The sequence below is a fragment of the Centroberyx affinis genome, unplaced genomic scaffold, assembly GCF_046629955.1.
Source record: "Centroberyx affinis isolate AG114_WGS23_722 - 3 ecotype Tasmania unplaced genomic scaffold, CSIRO-AGI_Caff_v1 ptg004116l_1, whole genome shotgun sequence".
Classification (NCBI taxonomy): Eukaryota; Metazoa; Chordata; class Actinopteri; order Beryciformes; family Berycidae; genus Centroberyx; species Centroberyx affinis.
Genome location: NW_027281891.1, coordinates 55,420 through 73,478, shown reverse-complemented (window position 1 = coordinate 73,478; position 18,059 = coordinate 55,420). Strand labels below are relative to the sequence as shown.

Here is an 18,059-nt window from a genome sequence, read left to right as displayed (position 1 = left end):
ATTTTTCAATGGTTTCAATGGTTCTTCAGTGGTTCTTTGGTTAGGTTAGTGGTTCTTTATTGAGCCACAATGACTCAAGGAACCCTCTGATTTGTTAAGAAAAAAAAATAATAATAATATATAAAAACATATTATTGTAATTTACTCTAATTTAGTCTAGTTTAATCTAATTTACACTACTCTACTCTAATTTAATCTAGTTCAATATAATCTACTCTTCTCTAATTTAATCTAATCTAGTCTAGTTTAATCTAATCTACTCTAATTGAATCTAATCAAATCTATTCTAATCCAATCTAGTCTATTTTAATCTAATCTACTCTAACTGAATCTAATATAATTGAATCTAATCTAATATAATATAATCTAGTCTAGTTTAATATAATCTACTCTACTGTAATCTAATCTAATCTAATCTAATCTAATCTAATATTTGGGGAAATGATGTACACTAAATATGAAAGAATGAATGAATGAATGTGAAAAAGTAAGATAAAATTATTACGGGGGTTTGAGGCCTAGACAGATTTACTAAACAGGAATTGGAGCTGGTCTTCCCTGTCAAAAGACAAGAGAAAAGAAAGAGAAGGGATCTGACAGGGAAGTCATTAAAGAGTGTGTAGCTGCCAGTCCGTTAGAGGTCAACACTCACTAAACAGACGGAAACATTTCCATATTTCCAAATGGAACATAGATTAGCGGAGATGCTGTAAGAGCAGTGTAACTGCTAGGCGTTTGAACTGGAGAGAAAACACAACAGGGAACGTTTGAAGATCTCACACACACACACATGCATACAGATACAGGCATATAGACACAAAATCACACCCACTGTGATTCATACACATGTTAAAACACACACAGATGGAAACACGTGCAAACACACACATACACATATACATAGATACAAGCTAAAAATGGGGTTATGAGGTGGTGAAAGCCCAAGAGGAATGGTTGGAGAGAGGGATGAATAGCAATGTGATAGATGGGGTGACAGATAGAGGACAGGGAAGGAAGGAGGTGGGGGGGGGATAGCATGAAGCTATCAAATGAACACTCCTTTTATAGTCGAAGTCCCTTTAAAGCTGCAATCTGTAATTTTTTTGAAGTGTATCTATTCTTATACATAAAGACAGATTCTTGAAATGAATCCCGTTGCAACGTTCAAATACATCAGTGTAGTCCATTTTACAAACACTGCCAATGTTAACAGGTCATTTACACCCTGCTTCACATTTATATGGTAATACATATTTCGACCAGCCAGTACAGCCTTATACTGTCTTATTTTTATACAGCCTTTTTATACAGTCTCATACTGTTGGCCACTGTGAGCCGCCCAGTAGCCAACCAGTCTTCTGATGTCAACCAAAACCACTAATCATAATGACTGGACTATAGAAAGATGTCAACCAAAACCACTAATCATAATGACTGGACTATAGAAAGATGTCAACCAAAACCACTAATCATAATGACAGGACTATAGAAAGATGTCAACCAAAACCACTAATCATAATGACTGGACTATAGAAAGATGTCAACCAAACTGGACTATAGAAAGATGTCAGCCAAAACCAGTAATCATAATGACTGGACTATAGAAAGATGTCAACCTAAACCAGTAATCATGATGACTGGACTATAGAAAGATGTCAACCAAAACCAGTAATCATAATGACTGGACTATAGAAAGATGTCAACCAAAACCAGTAATCATAATGACTGGACTATAGAAAGATGTCAACCAAAACCACTAATCATAATGACTGGACTATAGAAAGATGTCAACCAAAACCACTAATCATAATGACTGGACTATAGAAAGATGTCAACCAAAACCACTAATCATAATGACAGGACTATAGAAAGATGTCAACCAAAACCACTAATCATAATGACTGGACTATAGAAAGATGTCAACCAAAACCACTAATCATAATGACTGGACTATAGAAATATGTCAACCAAAACCACTAATCATGATGACTGGACTATAGAAGATGTCAACCAAAACCACTAATCGTAGTCAAGCAATCAAACTCATGGCAATTATGAGAGTTTCATTTAATTTTATTTCCAGGGCAAATGAAAGGTAGACCCTGTACAGCTGTACAGTAACACCTGCCACCTGATTAGATTTAGTGGTCACCTCTCCACCCTGCTTTGCATTGTGCGCACGAAAAAAGGGATCCGATCACAGCGGGGACAGAATGCAAACAATGAGAAGGCATATTAACGCCAGGTGTAAATGCACGGCCACGATCAGACCGTTCAGCACCCGGACAGCGTATCCAGACGCAAATTACATTTTAATGTTGAAATTTTAAGGTGGAAGTGAGGTCTTACCGCTGCGTGCTGAAAGTCGGAAATTCTGCCTTGCAATGAAATCTCTTCAAGTTGGAATTACAAGTAGGAAACTCAAGTAGGAAACAAGTAGGAAAATTACAAGTAGGATTACTTTTAACATGTTTATATAATCCTCAGAATACACTTAAGTTCCATATTCAGCATCACATGACCTTAAACCCATCAGAACACCTGTGTGGTAAATGGTTTAAAGGAATAGTTCACCCAAAAATGAAAAATTCTGTCATCGTAAATTAAAGTTGCCAACGTTCTATATTAGCTATCTAGGTAACGTTACCAAATATGAACACATTAGATTTCACCATCTCTTTAATATAATCATCCATGTTTCTGATTTTTTTCTAAACTGGACCACTGAAACGCAGGTTGAGGTTATGACGCCTCGCCTGGAAATTTCACTCTTTCAATTTTTAAACGACACACAGCATTATTGTCGTGATTTTTCAATGAAAGTTCTTTCCAAATTAGCATCCAGGGAACCCAATAGCAGTCAGAGGGGCCCGAAATGAGAACGAGATAAATCACACTTATATTTCATGATGACAGAAAGTAAAAGAGCGACTAGTCTGATCAGAGGTTCAAAGATAGAAAGAAAGAAGAAAAAAGGTCTAAAAAAAAAAAAAAAGGAAGAGCAGGCGACAATTGAACAAAGGGGGAAAAAAAAAAGGAGAGAGGAAGGAGAGTTAGAGGAGAGAGAGAGAGAGAGGAGGGATGACGAGGGAGGAGAGGAGGCGGGCAGAGGGATGGAGGTTTGAAATTAGGTGAGATGAGAAGGAAAAAAAGGTGTGTGTGTGAGAGAGAGAGAGAGAGAGAGAGAAAGAGAGAGGGAGAGAGAGATGAAAGGCCGGCAAAAATACCGTTGGGCAGCTGGAACAAATCCAAGGGGGCCAAGAGGGAGCTGACTCGCACACACACACGCACACACACACACGCACACACACACACACACACACACACCAAAAACCTCTTCTTCTGCCCCGGCAACAAAATCCTACATGACAACAATCGGCTTGACAACCACTGAGATTAACACGGCGATTTAACGGCTATTAGCTTTGTCCACTTATTATGGGACATATAAACCACCAGTTAATGAGTGTGAGAGTGCGTGTGTATGTGTGTGTGTGTGTGTGTCTTGGTCACTCCCTGTCTCAACATATCGCTCATCAACTTTTGCTCTCTGATCTTTTAGAGCTTTTTCACATTCCATGAGTGAGTGAATCTCTGTCTCAATTGAGTAGTATGGATAGTATTGGTCAGGTTGTTATTGGGTTTTTTTTGCTAATTTTGGTCATATTTCATACTTTTATCTGAAAATGAAAACAAAGTCTAAGTCTAATGTAGTGATTCTCAAACGTTTTTCATATCAAGGACCCCTAATTCAGTCCACATTAGGGCCACGGACCCCCATTGATCAAATCTGAGAATATTTTTATTGCTAGATATGATTTTGTCCAGAATTCCATGACTATCTGTATTGTAGGTAGAGAGATAACAGAGAAACTATGATCAAAACAGTCATTCTTCTACATTCTCTAATCTCTTATCTCTTCTTGTAAATGAAATAATAGTGACGTTTAAAAATTCATCAATTTGTTGGGGACCCCCTGGAACCCACTCAAAGACCCCTGGTGGTCCCCGGACCCCATGTTGAGAACCACTGGTCTAATGTACCAACTTCTAATCATACAACCATGATGGAGACTTATACATGTCATCATTTACTCGACAAATATGTTTCCGTTGCTATTTATCACATCATTTCTTCCACTTCAAGCAAGGGTAAAAAACATTTTTGCAATATTGAGGAAAATCTTACTGCAGTTTTCCCCGTTTCCATTCAGCTCCTCTAATTTGTGACAGAAATACTTGGATGGACACCTAGCTAGTGATCACATATTCATATATATTTTTCACTGTCTCATATTTCCCCTTTTGCAGCTGCCAGACTGAGTCTTTGCTTGGCAACAGTCTGTTTCTCCTTTATATCTAAGCATTAAAGTATGGATATATTGGTCAGTAAAGAGTTTTTTGCAGACAATATTCTCTGTTATTCTCATATTCTCTGTTTAGGGGACTCTCATTTTCTCTCTCTCTCTCTCAATTTTCAATTCAATTCAATATGCACATGTTCCCAAAGCATAGATTCAAACATAAATGAGATAGAAATAAAGTAACATAAAATGAAATAAACTGCATATTAAATATATAGATTCATCACATAGAATATTTCTGGAGAGTAACAACAATAACGGCGATGATTACAAAAAAAAGCAAAGTTAAAGAAGAGTTTACAGAGTTGATGTGTTTCTTAAGATTATGGCATGACATCACCATGACATCATCATGACATCACATACTGAGCACAGAGTTCTAACTGTTTCAACATTTTCTCCAAGCAGGAGACACATTTTTTTTCGTTGATGCTGAGATTTTGAAAGTTCTCTATTCTTTCAGGAGATTTTTGAAAAGTCTGCGTTCCTGATGTGTTCATACTTGGTCCAGGAGAGAAGACAGAGTTCTCTTTCTCCTGAGCCTCTCTCTCTGTCTCTCTCTCTCTCTTTTGCTTTCTGGTTGGGAGTGGAGGCAGTGGGAGCTACACGCTCCTTATCCTGATTTATGCACCGGTTTCTGAATGGATTTGCAAGATGAAAAGGTTATCAAAGGATTTTCTAAATTCAATTCTTTCCGTCTGTGAATCAGTATATTCTAATGTGAACAGAAAACACGGCAGCAAGCTGTCTCACTCTGATGACAAAAGCAACCTTCCAAGAACCTTCCGTCACACATGCATAAACACACACACACACACACACACACACACACACACACACTATATATCTATGATGCTGTGATCGCTCGTGTCTTGAATCCCGGCCGAAAAAATTGCTCTTTTTCTACCTGTCTCTCATTCTCTCGCCCTCTCCTTCTTTCTTTCTCTCCCTCCCTCTCTCTCTCTGTTGCTCTTCCTCTCGTATGAAGTTTTTCCGTCTCTCTGTCCCCTCGCGGCCTTCTTTAATTCATGCCGTGTCTCTTCTTTACCGGCACCTAAGAGGAGCCTTTCAATAGATTTACATAGTAGCTTATCGCTGTGACACACACACACACACACACACACACACGCACACACACACACACGCGGACACACATGCATACACTCCCGGGCCGCGGCGTTCAATAGATTTACACAGGGCTTACCATTATGGCTGACATAAGCCTGTTTGAGAGGCAACACTGCCAAGCATAAATTACTGCCAGGCTGCTTCTCACTGAGCGAGAGACTTAGAGAATGTGTGTAAGAGAGAGAGAGAGAGAGAGAGAGAAAGAAAGAGAGAGAGAGAGAGAGAGAGAGAGGTACAGACAGACCCCTCAAGAGATACAATTGGATCCATGTTTCAGGAATCAACAAAAACCTGATTTGATTGATCGTGTGTTTTTGAAAGCATAAAACAGGTTATGTATATCATTTTACCATACATTTAATCGCTACCACATTAATTTTGAGACATTAGTGCAACTACAGTAAACAAACGGGACCGTCACGAGAAGATTGGCAGCCTGTTGGATCGCTTTACGGCACAAAACGGGAAGAGGGCGCTGTTCTTCCAGAGCAAACGGAGCTAAAAGCTGAAAGAGTTTCTGGCAGCAGATGGTGGGAGGAGGGAAAGGTCCATGGAAAAAATCACTTCCAACATGTTTATGTGTTTATGTTCTACAGGATATGTTATTTAGCTACTTCAAAGTTAGAGTCCTTTTTCATGTGGTCTTTCCATTATTTTCTCCTCCCTGTAACTTCCTTAGGGCAAAGGAAACCAAGAAAATATTTGAATCCTGAAATTCAGAGGGGTTTCTCTAGCTTGGATTAAACATGACTCAGCTTGGTTATGATGGCCTACTTTATTCTTCTCTGCTCTACACTCTACTCCAATTACAATACTGTACTTATCAGAGGTGTGACCAAGTCAACTTTGCTCGAGTCCCAAGTCAGTCTCAAGTCTTGAAGCACAAGTCTCAAGTTAAGTCCCAAGTCTAAATGTAGATTACCAAGTCAAGTCCAAGTCAAGTCCATGTCGTTAATGTGAAGTCTCAAGTCTAAATGTAGGACAGCAAGTCAAGTCAGAACAAATCGAGTCCAGTATCAATTTAATATCTTAAAGAAAACTAAATATCTAGGACTTTTCAATGCAATATGGTTTTAATAGGATAAAAACTTGCTAAGAGCATCATGAGTTTGATTTCTATAATCAGTTTCAGCTTCAATAAATTCAATCATTCCATACAAATTCAGAAAACAGAATTTAAATTCAGTCGTCTGCTGGAACAAATCTCATCACTTTCAATCTAAGTCATTTACACAAACACAAGATCTCAAGTCAAGACTTTAGAAACCTTTTCAAATCATCAATGTACAAGTCAGTCAAGTCTCAAGTCACCAGAACCCAAGTCAAGTCAAGTCTCAAGTCTTCTCTTCATGCATCAAGTCAAGTCTCAAGTCACCAGAACCCAAGTCAAGTCAAGTCAAGTCTCAAGTCTTGTCTTCATGCATCAAGTCAAGACTCAAGTCATCAGAACCCAAATCAAGTCTCAAGTCTTGTCTTCATGCATCAAGTCAAGTCTCAAGTCACAAGAACCCAAGTCAAGTCAAGTCTTAAGTCTTGTCTTCATGCATCAAGTCAAGTCCCAAGTCATCAGAACCCAAGTCAAGTCAAGTCTCAAGTCTTCTCTTCATGCATCAAGTCAAGTCTCAAGCAATTAAAATTGTGACTCAAGTCTGACTTGAGTTCAAGTCATGTGACTCTAGTCCCCGCCTCTGGTACTTATACATTTACTACTTACATACTTATACTCAAAAACACATGAAAGTTTGTTCCCACCAATCTTTGATAAACGGTTAACTGTCAAATACTTAAAGGAACACCTTGACGCCTTTTTACATTTTTGACATTTCGCGTTGAATTTCCGCGACTGTCTTCAGAGTCGGGTATATTTTCATCATCATCTTGCAGTTCACATATGTATTGAAAATATACCTCACGGTGTGACAAACAGGTTATGCTTGTGTGTTGTAGCGTGTGTCTTACCGTTCTGTACGTCCAGGATATGATGCTTATCCAGCGTCCATCCGCCCATGTTGGAAGCGTCCAGTTCGTAGCCTTGCAAAATGGCGGTCCTCTTCTCCCACAGGATGAGGTCCAAGCAGGACTCGTACTCAAACCCCACGGACACTGGAAGACAGACGGGGACAATTCATAGTAAAGTAAATGGAAACGCAAACAGCTAGCCACGTAGCTTCCTGTCCTGTATAACAGGAACTAAAAGAGTTTGTTTCAAAGCAATCTCAGAACCCATCGCCTATCGGTCTGACGACGATTAGACTTTGGGGTCGACGGCCAGAGACGACGTCTACGACCGGATTGTTTCACAAGTTTTTTAGGTCCAGACGACATTTCGGCTAATCTCTATAAACAGATATCTGCATGATTTGGCCCTGATTTGGCCCGGATGTCCGCTGGCTACACCGGAAACCCCGAAATATTGGCCGTCGCCCCCAGAGTCTAATCGTCGTCAGACCGATAGACGACGGGTTCCGAGATTGTGGCGATACCTTTGCCCATTTTGGCCACTATCCCTTCCAAGGTGAGCTGACCAGGACAAGTGGGAATCCAGAGTGATTCCAAGAGATGTTTATTTCCCAAGAATTGTGACATTTTCAAAGCCTTTTGCTTTGGCATGTTTGCGTCGGTCTGAATCGAGGAACGAGTTTTTATTCGGCGAACCACATTTATCAAGCCAAGTGGGAGCGGTTACTTTCTTCTTTGGTCATAAATTGGAGGGAAAACCACAGTTTGAAATAACTGCCGTCGAGCTACAGAGCCTGGCTATGGCCCAGAAGGCAACATACAGTGCATTCGTCTTTAACTTTAAGGGTGTTTCCTCACCTAGTGGGTATACGACAGGTTATATAGAACTCTGCAGTGGTTTCCCTTTTAGTTGGGTTGGTTTGTCCATATGAGAACGCAGCAATGGGACAGAGGCCTTTTTCGGAGGGAGGTTTCTCACTGTGTTTCCAAACCAGCAAGCACTGTGTGTTATGGGGCAAACATGCCAAGAATTATGGGTTAAGGATGAGTTTTCATTGCTTGCACCAATTTCTTTCAGTAAAGGAAATGACTGTCCCATGTGGCTTTTCTTGCTGAATTATGGTTTCCTTGACATTTTTCAGCATAAAATGTAACCGAACCAATGCAGCAAAGTAAAAACTTTCCCTCTGATTCAGACCAAAGCACATGCCCTGAACCACAGATATGACCTCCATCTATCTGCTATCTATAGACTCCTATGATTTCATCGTTTATTGAAGGAATTACCTTACTACCATAAGCGCACACACACTTTTTTGACATCCTTCTTTGAAGCAACTTGTCAGCCTGTCTGCCTGTCTCTGTGAGGTACAACAGTGTAAAGTCAAGCCAAAACACACACACACACACACACACACACACACACACAGCTGCTCTCTGCCAAGTGAATTTTCTGCTGTTTTCATTGTGTGAACTGGCCACCACAACAGTTTTGTGTGTGTGTGTGTGTGTGAGAGAGAAAGAGTGAGAGCGAGAGAGAGAGAGAGAGTTTGGCCACCACAGCAGCTGTGTGTCTGTATTAAATTTAGAAGGAGTGATCTTCAGTGGGCAGGGAGAGGGAGAGGGAGAGGGCGAGACAGGATTGGACAAAGGTAGAATCAGAGGGAGGGATGGATAGAGAAAGAGAGAGAGAGAGAGGGAGGGAGGCGCAGAGAAAAAGCGAGTCAGCGCGGAGATGGACGGGACCGAGAAAATGTAGGTTAGAACAACAAACCGAGGGCCTTTCTGCGTTTCTGTCTGCGGTCTGAGCGCGAATGTAATTATGCATGGAGAGGAGAAAGCGTCGTGTCAGCAGAAAAAAAGAAGGCGAAAAAAAAAGAGGAGAAATAGAGACGCGAATGAGAAAGGGCTGAGTGAGGGAAGAGAGGAGAGGAGGAGTGGGTGTGGTCATGTCGCCGATGGTTTGGCGTGAAGTTAGGTTCAGCCAGTGATGTTTGACTTGATCTGAAGGTTAGGATCGGATTGATATAGGTTTTTGTACGCCCATAGTAATATGTATATATAGATAATATTTTGTGCTATATTCAGTATCTTTAGATTTGACCGTTTTCATGCACAAAAAATTCCCCAAAAAATGACAAGTATTCAGTGTTTCTTGCCTCTGAAATAGACCATGAGACAGCATTCAGACTGAATCCATTATTTAGACCGGCAGCTAAAATATGATTTTTCGCATACCTTATACGAGGTGGATATTTTTGCTAGTCTGAACAGCAAAACACTGCATGGAATCCGATCAGATTTAAACCACATTTCTAGGTAGTTGGAAATGTGATTCAAAACTCGCTTGTAATGAAACACACACACACACACACACACACACACACACACACATTTCCATGCATACTTGTGTGGAATTTGATCCAAATGTCTCTTTAGAGCCAATTATGGTTAAAGGAATAGTTCACCCAAAAATGAACATCCTGTCATCATCTACTCACCCTCATGCCAAATGAAACACAGGTGAAATTTGTTAGTCCATATAACACACAGGGAGGCTGCCAGCACAACTTGGTAGCAGCCTTCTCCAAAACAACTGAAGTCAATGGGGACCTGTTCTTTAGAGTTATTAGTATATGGACAAACTTCACCGGTGTTTCAACTGGAATGAGGGGGAGTAGATGATGACAGAAGTTTCAGTTTTGGGTGAACTATTCCTTTAAGGTCTTTCCATAAACAACCAGTGTAGTATTGAGCAATTCTACAATGAATATGTAATCAATCAAACTGCATCGTATCCATCATATCAGAGGACTGGACCAGACCCTATATGCCTACACACACACACACACACACACACACACAGGCCTACTATCATCACTTTGACAGTGTGATTATTATTTTTTTTTTTTATTTAACAAAAACATGACATAAATCATCATCAGACAAACACTAAAACAAACCAAAATAATAAATGCAAACACATACCATGTATCATCACAACATATATCAGTAGGCCTAACAACCTAAATAAGTAACAAAACATTAGAGGAGAAAGGGGAAAGAATAAATAAATAAATAAATAAATAAAAAATAAAAGAAAAAAATCAAATTCTACACTTTATGCTTTCTTGTGTGATTGTGACAGTGTGATTATTTGTCAGAGTCACATCGCCAAGGTTTGTTTGAGCTAAACCTCACTGATGTGCCAAGGAATGCAGACGGGAGATATGCTTCGACGCCTTCCTTGGCACGGACCCCCCGACCCTCTGCTGGCCAATAACACACTGTATTTGTTATTAGTCACTGTCTGGGACTGTAACACCATTCATTCATTCAGTCATGCTATGGACGGTTCTGTACCCTATGTAATAATGGTTCTGTTGAATCAGAGGCCCACTGTGAACTCTATACAGACATTCGTTCTGAATGACTTTTTCAACTTTCAAACCGTGTTGCAAATTTTAATGAGTACGATGATTTCAATAAATTGTGTGTAGTTTTAGCTGGTAAACATTGTATCGACGAATGGGCCAAAGCTTTGCCACCTCATCCTTAACAGAAGACGTTCATTCATGAGTGTCTAAATTTTATAAGATTGTTTTATATTCTTTGTGTTTGTGTGTGTGTAATATGACTTCTATTTTGTGTGTGTGTGTGTATATGTGTATCAATGTATTTGTACCAATGTATGTACTTATGTGTGTGTATATTTGTGTGTATGTACAGTAAAGTCTTAGGCACTCTAGATCTTTTATATACATTTTATCTTAGATCTATATTTATTTGTCTTTATCATTAGTGTGTCAGTAGACTGCTCTTTATAGTATTTTTTTTTATATTTAGAAACTTTTCATTTCATTATTTTTGAAAGGATCTTCACTTTTTTTTTTTTTTTTTTTTTTACATGTGCCTAAGACTTTTGCACAGTACTGTATATATGTATGTACATATAGTATTTTTTTCTGTGTATTATTTTTAGCCGGTGTCTCATAACTCTTAATGAGTGGTCCTCAACCTTCTTTTATTTTTACTGTACTGTGTTTGTTGGAGTGACACGTAAATAAAATTATCTATCCATGCTACCAGTGCTTCCTGATCAAAACGCAAGCGTAAAAAAAAGTAAGCGTTCAGAAAGCGAACGTTTCCTGCCAAAAAACAAGAAAAGAAATCCAATTTTCCCGCCAGTAAGCACAATTCTGCTTACCAACAAATTAAACCCTATCCCCATCAGTGCAATTACTTGAGACTTAAAAGACCCAGGCACCCTTAACGTCGCAACTATTAGATACGAGGCTCCGAATACGCTAATTCATTCATTATCGCCAACCCGTTCGGTAATTTCATCGTGTCAGCGGGATCTCGGCTAAACTAACATCGGCTACGCTGTGCTGCTTCACTCGTATAAACCGGGGAGCCCTTCACGTTTTTTTTGCAGCCCGGGACACCACATGTGGTCTCTCAACATGGGACCCGGGACCATTAAAACATATACTTTGCTTCAAGCGCATCGTTAAGCATGGATAAACTTTTGTTTTAATAGAGTCATCGGACAAAGATCAGACAATGTCATTCAATTTAACATCATGTCATTCAATTTAGTTAACCCTCTACATTTTGTGCATATACTCTATCAAGCTCTGATTTTAACACTCGCAATGTTTTTGTGCCTCTGAAGCCTTATAAAGCCTTATGAGCACCACTTCAAATTAAGTGTCGCCAAACATACTAGTAAATCTCATTTATTGTCGTCAACCCATTACGCTACGCTAGCATTAGTGATAACTCACTGAGTGCCTCAGACAGCTCATTGGCCCCGTGAGCATGTGTATCGGGCTCGTCCCCTCATAAAGGTGTGAGAGGGGTTAGCATGCTCGGTTAACACGCCCATTATATCCAAGCCATTTCCCCAGGCTGAATTAGCTACTCACTGAAGTCAAAGCCATTTTGCCAAACTACCGTTAACATTAAGCTAACTCACTGACGGCTTCACACAGCCCATAGACCAGCTGGCTGACGGCATCTGTCTGCTCCTTTATGAACATGCGGGAGAGGTCAGCACCAAAAGAAAATTCCCCAGCTTCCTTTTTTTTTTATATGTCATCAATTTGCAACGTTCAGCGCATTCTAGAAGTCATTTAGTGATGAAGTGTTGTAATTAACTTTTTTGGTGGACCCACTTTCCCCTCAACCTGCCTCGTCTACTTCTACTGCAGTTAGAGATTTCCTGCGTTTCCCAGAATGCATTTGGACAACCCCCAGAGAAGGGGTGTGATCTTGTCACTTTCAGTGGTGGGTTATATGTGTAGGTGGAGAGAGCGATAGTGATAGTCAGAGCAAGAGAGCGAGAGTTTTTCCAATCAAGGAAAAGTGAAAGTCCTTATTCAAATTGCATTCTGGTCAATTGAGGCTACTGTCGGTGGAGAAATTGGTATTCTGAAGGATTGACTTGATGATCAAAATACTGTATATATCTTGACATGGCTTCACATCCACAGTAATAAGCGAAATACTTTTTTACACGTCTGTAGGCTAACCTCTATAGGCTTCTCCCACCATTCTTTATCAGAGCAAGCACAACAAACTGAGTTCATTATGAACTCATTAAGGAGCGCAGCACTTCATTGCATTTCCATTCTGCATTATAAAGTTGGTTAATCGACTACTGGCCATTATTAGAGGAAATACGGAAAGCTAACAGCAGCATGCTAGGCTAACTCACCAACTGCTTCAGACAGTCCATAGACACGCTGGCTGTAGGCGTCTGTTTTGTCCCAGATGAAAGTGTAGGACAGGTTGGGCTGGGCGGGAAACCATTTCTGGAAGAGACGACCCACTACCGCCACCATCAGGTGAACCTGGGGAAAGGACACCAACCAAAAGGTCACCATGTGGCAGATCAGGTTAGGGCTTGACTGATATGGGGTTTTTCGACACCTGATACCGATTTTTTGGATTGAAGCTGCCAATACTCGATATATTGTGCCGATATTCAGTATCTTTAAATTTGACCATTTGACCAGTTTCATAACAAAATCCTTACAAATCCAGTGTAAGTGTAAATAGTAAAACAAATCAAAACTCAAACTGCATCATATACATTATAATATATTATATTATGTTATATTTCTCACCTTCATCAGGTTGAAAGGTATAGATGATTGTGTCATGGTGACTTTGAGCACGGGTTTGTATCCAGCGGCTCTGGAGCTCAGGTAGATCAGGTTTAGGTCACTGCCTGGTATCATGGTTTCTTCTTGTAAAACCTAGAGAGGGACAACATAACATGGGACAACATGTCAGAAACAGGACAGAGAACATACTATCTATTCTACTATCTAATGATATGGTAGGCTACAGTCTTGATGTTGTATATAACACTTTGAAGACACAGAACATAAACACAAGGAATATTAGGAGTTATAACAAAACAGTATAGAGAAAATATTGTAAGAACATCAACAAGTGTATATAGCAAGCATCTGAGTATGTTCCTGGAGTAGTAATCCCTGACAGTTGCTAAGTGCTCATTGCTGTGGTGTCTCTGCACTTTTTACTCAAAGAATAGAGGAAAAACACATATCAGATAAGTAACCACCACTGGTTGAGGCAAGAGGGGATGTGAAGAAAATCTTTTCAAACAGTGGCTTCCCTGAGAAACCGTTTGAAAAGCACTACTGCAGGCATCAAAGTCAGCTGTGTCCTAGCACCTGAAGTGGCAAAAACACGCAAATCCAGTTGGTAATGGAATCTGCCAGCACTTTAAACATGAGGAGGGCATGATTCCTCCTCTCTTTCAAGTAATGTTTCCAAACCCGAGGGCGCTTAAGTGTCTGGCAAAATAAACGGAGTGCACCTCAGCTAGTTTACATCTTTGAAGGCATGTTAGAATCTATTTTTTGAGCAGGTGCACTTGGAGGTGAAGGACAAGCAGAAGGACTGCTTTGATTTAGAGAGTACACACACACACACACACTCAGAGTGTATTGACATCTCCTTGCCCTTTTGATGCCTACGGTGAGACATGATCTTTTAGTTTAAAATCTGCCACTTTGCTCCCTGCTTGCTGCGGAGTGACATAGCCTCCTCTCTACTCTTTGATGCGTGTGTGTGTGTGTGTTTATTCTGTTTGCTCTAAATCAAAGAGAAGTGAGAAAGAAAGCGAGGGAGAGAGTTCAAGTGCGTTCAAGCGAGTATGCGTGAGTGTGTGTTCAACCATGCATGCATATCTGTATATATCCGTGCAGGTGCATGCATGTGTGTGTGTATTTATCTATGCAGGTGTATGCATGTGTGCGTGTGTGTCCTTGTGTTGAACCTGAGGTAGGTGAAGCAGACTAAATCACGGCTCTGTCAGTGGGCAGCCACTTAAAGCAGAGGACACACAACACAGTGCATCACCACCACCGGTGTGAGAGCACAAAGTGTCGACAGTGGGACGGCAAAGCCTTGGAGGGGAAGTGTGAGGGCAACAGCATGGCAGCAGACGGGCAAAGTCACTGGAATAACAAGCAAGTTGTCTCATCTTCAAACTTCATCAAGGATGAGAAACTGAGGCAAGGAAATGATGGGTGAAACTGAAATGAAAGCAGTGGAGGACGCCTCCCCTTTTAATGAAGGATGCCGTTTCTCGTAAGATTTTAGATGGTTGCAGATACATTTACCTTCAACTCTGACATCCCTGGTTTAAACGCACAGTATGTAATTTCTGCCGCTAGGGGTCTCTCAATCAAAACAATAACAAAAGACGTAGTTTGATGACGTTGTGAAGTAGCGTGGGATCATGGGAGTTTTTTTTACGGGGACAGCTTCGGCGACAGAACGCGCAGCAAACGGGAATGAATAATTGTGATCCGTCACGAGTGAGCGATAAAAACATATAGAATGAAAAAAAAAAACAGAGCGGTTAGTCGGCCGACTTCCTTCCTCACTCTCTGACGTGCAACATGCAAACTCCATGCAGAAAGAGCTGGGAATCGAACCCTCACCCTTCTAGCTGTGAGGCAATAGTGAGCCATCTCCTTGATTTTGAAAAATCTAACAACTCTGGTTTGCACAGAAAGTGGGTCTAGGAAAAGGCATGGAGGGACATTCTGAAAATGAGATATTTTGTTTCTAAAATTCAAACAAACCAATAATAGATGCCGGCTTGTCTTTTCTAGTGTGAAGTGTGAACAAAACACTTATTTTGTGCCGGAGGTGTAAGAATGTCGGCGTCTCAAAGTGACAGCGTGATGACAGGAGGATACTTTGAGAGATTGTTGTCAATCCAATACGTCTACAACTGTGGTGGCATTATGGGATGGGATACATCTCCTGGAGTGGCACCTCTGAGAAAAGGATAATAGAGAGATTTGTTTGGCATCAGCGAAAAGAGATCTCTGGGGAAGAGGATGAGAAAGAGCTCTGAGAAAGAGAATGAGGAAGATCACCGCAGAAAAGGAGGAGGAAGATTTCTGAGGAAGAGGATGAGGAACTCTCTGAGAAAGAGAATGAGGAAAATCACCGCCGAAAAGGAGGAGGAAGATTTCTGAGGAAGAGGATGAGGAACTCTCTGAGAAAGAGGAGGAGGAAGATCACAGAGGAAAAGGAGGAGAAAGAGAAGGAGGAAGATCACGAGGAAAAGGAGGAGAGAGATCTCTGAGGAAGAGGCGGAGAAAGATATCTGAGGAAGAGGAACACCTCCAGGGAAGAGGAGGAGGAAGATCTCTGAGGAAGAGGAGGAGGAAGATCTCTGAGGAAGAGGAGGAAGATCTCCAAGGAAAAGGAGGAGCAAGATCTCCGAGGAAGAGGATGAGGAGGATCTCTGAGGAAGAGGAGGAAGCTCTCCAAGGAAAAGGAGGAGGATGATCTCTGAGGAAGCGGAGGAAGATTTCCAAGGAAAAGGAGGAGGAAGATATCTTAGGAAGAGGAGGAGGAAGATCTCTGAGGAAGAGAAGGAGCAAGATCTCCAAGGAAGAGGACGACGAGGATATCTGAGGAAGAGGAGGAAGATCTCCAAGGAAAACGAGGAGGACGATCTCTGGGAAAGAGGGGGAAGATCTCCAAGGAAAAGGAGGAGAAAGATCTCCGAGGAAGAGGACGAGGAGGATCTCTGAGGAAGAGGAGGAGGAAGATCTCTGAAGAAGAGAAGGAAGATCTCCAAGGAAAAGGAGGAGCAAGATCTCGGAGGAAGAGGACGAGGAGAATCTCGGAGGAAGAGGCGGAAGATCTCCAAGGAAAAGGAGGAGGAACATCTCTGATGTAGAGGAAGATCTCTGAGAAAGAGAAGGAAGATCTCCAAGGAAAAGGAGAAGGAAGATCTCTGAGGAAGAGGCGGAAGATCTCCAAGGAAAAGGAGGAGGACGATCTCCGAGGAAGAGGAGGAGGAAGATCTCTGAGGAAGAGGAAGAGGAATACCTCTGGGATAGAAGGGGGAGGAAGACCTCAAGGAAGCGAAGGAACGTCTGAAAAAAATCTCTTTTAAAAAATGCATAAAATGAAATCCTTAGGGAGTCCCCCATTCTGACTGATCGGGCGTTTTATTTTTTCCACTCCACCATCGCCTTTTCATTAGCCAGACATTTAGCGTTCATTACAGATCCATTACATCCCCTTTAAGACTGCCCTTTCCACTGCCCTCCCCTTTAATGAGCACAGCACCACCGAAAGCTAAGTGGCGGCTTTCCATTCGCTTGCTTTTGATCTGCGCTCGGCACACACACACACACACATACCTTCTCTTGCCCATTTTCTTTCCCTTACACACACACACACACATTCTGTCCCTCTTTCACAGATGCACAGAAACACACACACACACACACACACACTCACTCGTTAATAATAAAGAGAAGTTTTATGGAGCGCTGGTTCAGGGTTGTAAAAATATAAAAACATACACGCCGTTCTGTCATCTGTTTCATTTCCTCTGTGGACTGGTTAACATAATGTGAGGATGGAGAGCCAGGCACGCACACACACACACACACACACACACACACACACACACACACACACACAATACACATGAAGTAAATGTCTCTTTTCACCTTTCACACATATACTTATTCATTGACACACACACGTCTTCACTCTTTTTTTTTCAATTTTCTCTCTCTCACACACACACACACACACACACACAGCCATTATCCACTGATTCTCTTTATATTTCTCTTTCACTTTCCCACACACACAGCTAGTATATTTTTGTCTCTTTCTTCCTCTCTTTCTCTCTCTCTCTCTCTCACTCACACACACACACACACACACACCCACACCACCCAAAGATAACACAGTGTGATGTGTATGAAATTACAGCATTCCTCTATGATGAGCTTTAGTTGCTCGCCAAGAGAAACGTGCTATTAGGCTTATAGGCATGTAATTAGAGATAGGAGACAGGGTGGAGCTCAGCGTGTGTGTGTGTGTGCGTGTCCGTGTGTGTGTGTGTGTGTGTGTGTGTGTGTGTACGTACCGCTAGTTTCCTATAAAAACAGCCACTCAAGAGCCATAATTCCTCAGCTGTGGTAACTCTGTGTGTGTGTGTGTGTGTGTGTGTGTGTGTGTGTGTGTGTGTGTGTCCGTCCTTGAGGTGAACCTGTGGTGTGGCCAAGCCTGCTAAAT

At 41.2% G+C, this 18,059-nt stretch overlaps 1 protein-coding gene across 1 annotated transcript in view; it reads right to left on the bottom strand.

Moving 5' to 3' along the window:
- LOC139663776 (teneurin-3-like) overlaps positions 1-18,059 on the bottom strand; it is a gene marked incomplete at its 3' end in the record, with an annotated part of 80,419 nt that overhangs the window by 15,466 nt on the left and 46,894 nt on the right. Inside the window, exons 16-18 of the mRNA XM_071542517.1 lie at positions 13,586-13,717; positions 13,174-13,309; positions 7,452-7,595 (exon numbers count right to left, since the gene is read on the bottom strand). Of these exons, the coding sequence (XP_071398618.1) occupies positions 7,452-7,595; positions 13,174-13,309; positions 13,586-13,717 (412 nt within the window). The remainder of the gene's footprint in view (positions 1-7,451; positions 7,596-13,173; positions 13,310-13,585; positions 13,718-18,059) is intronic.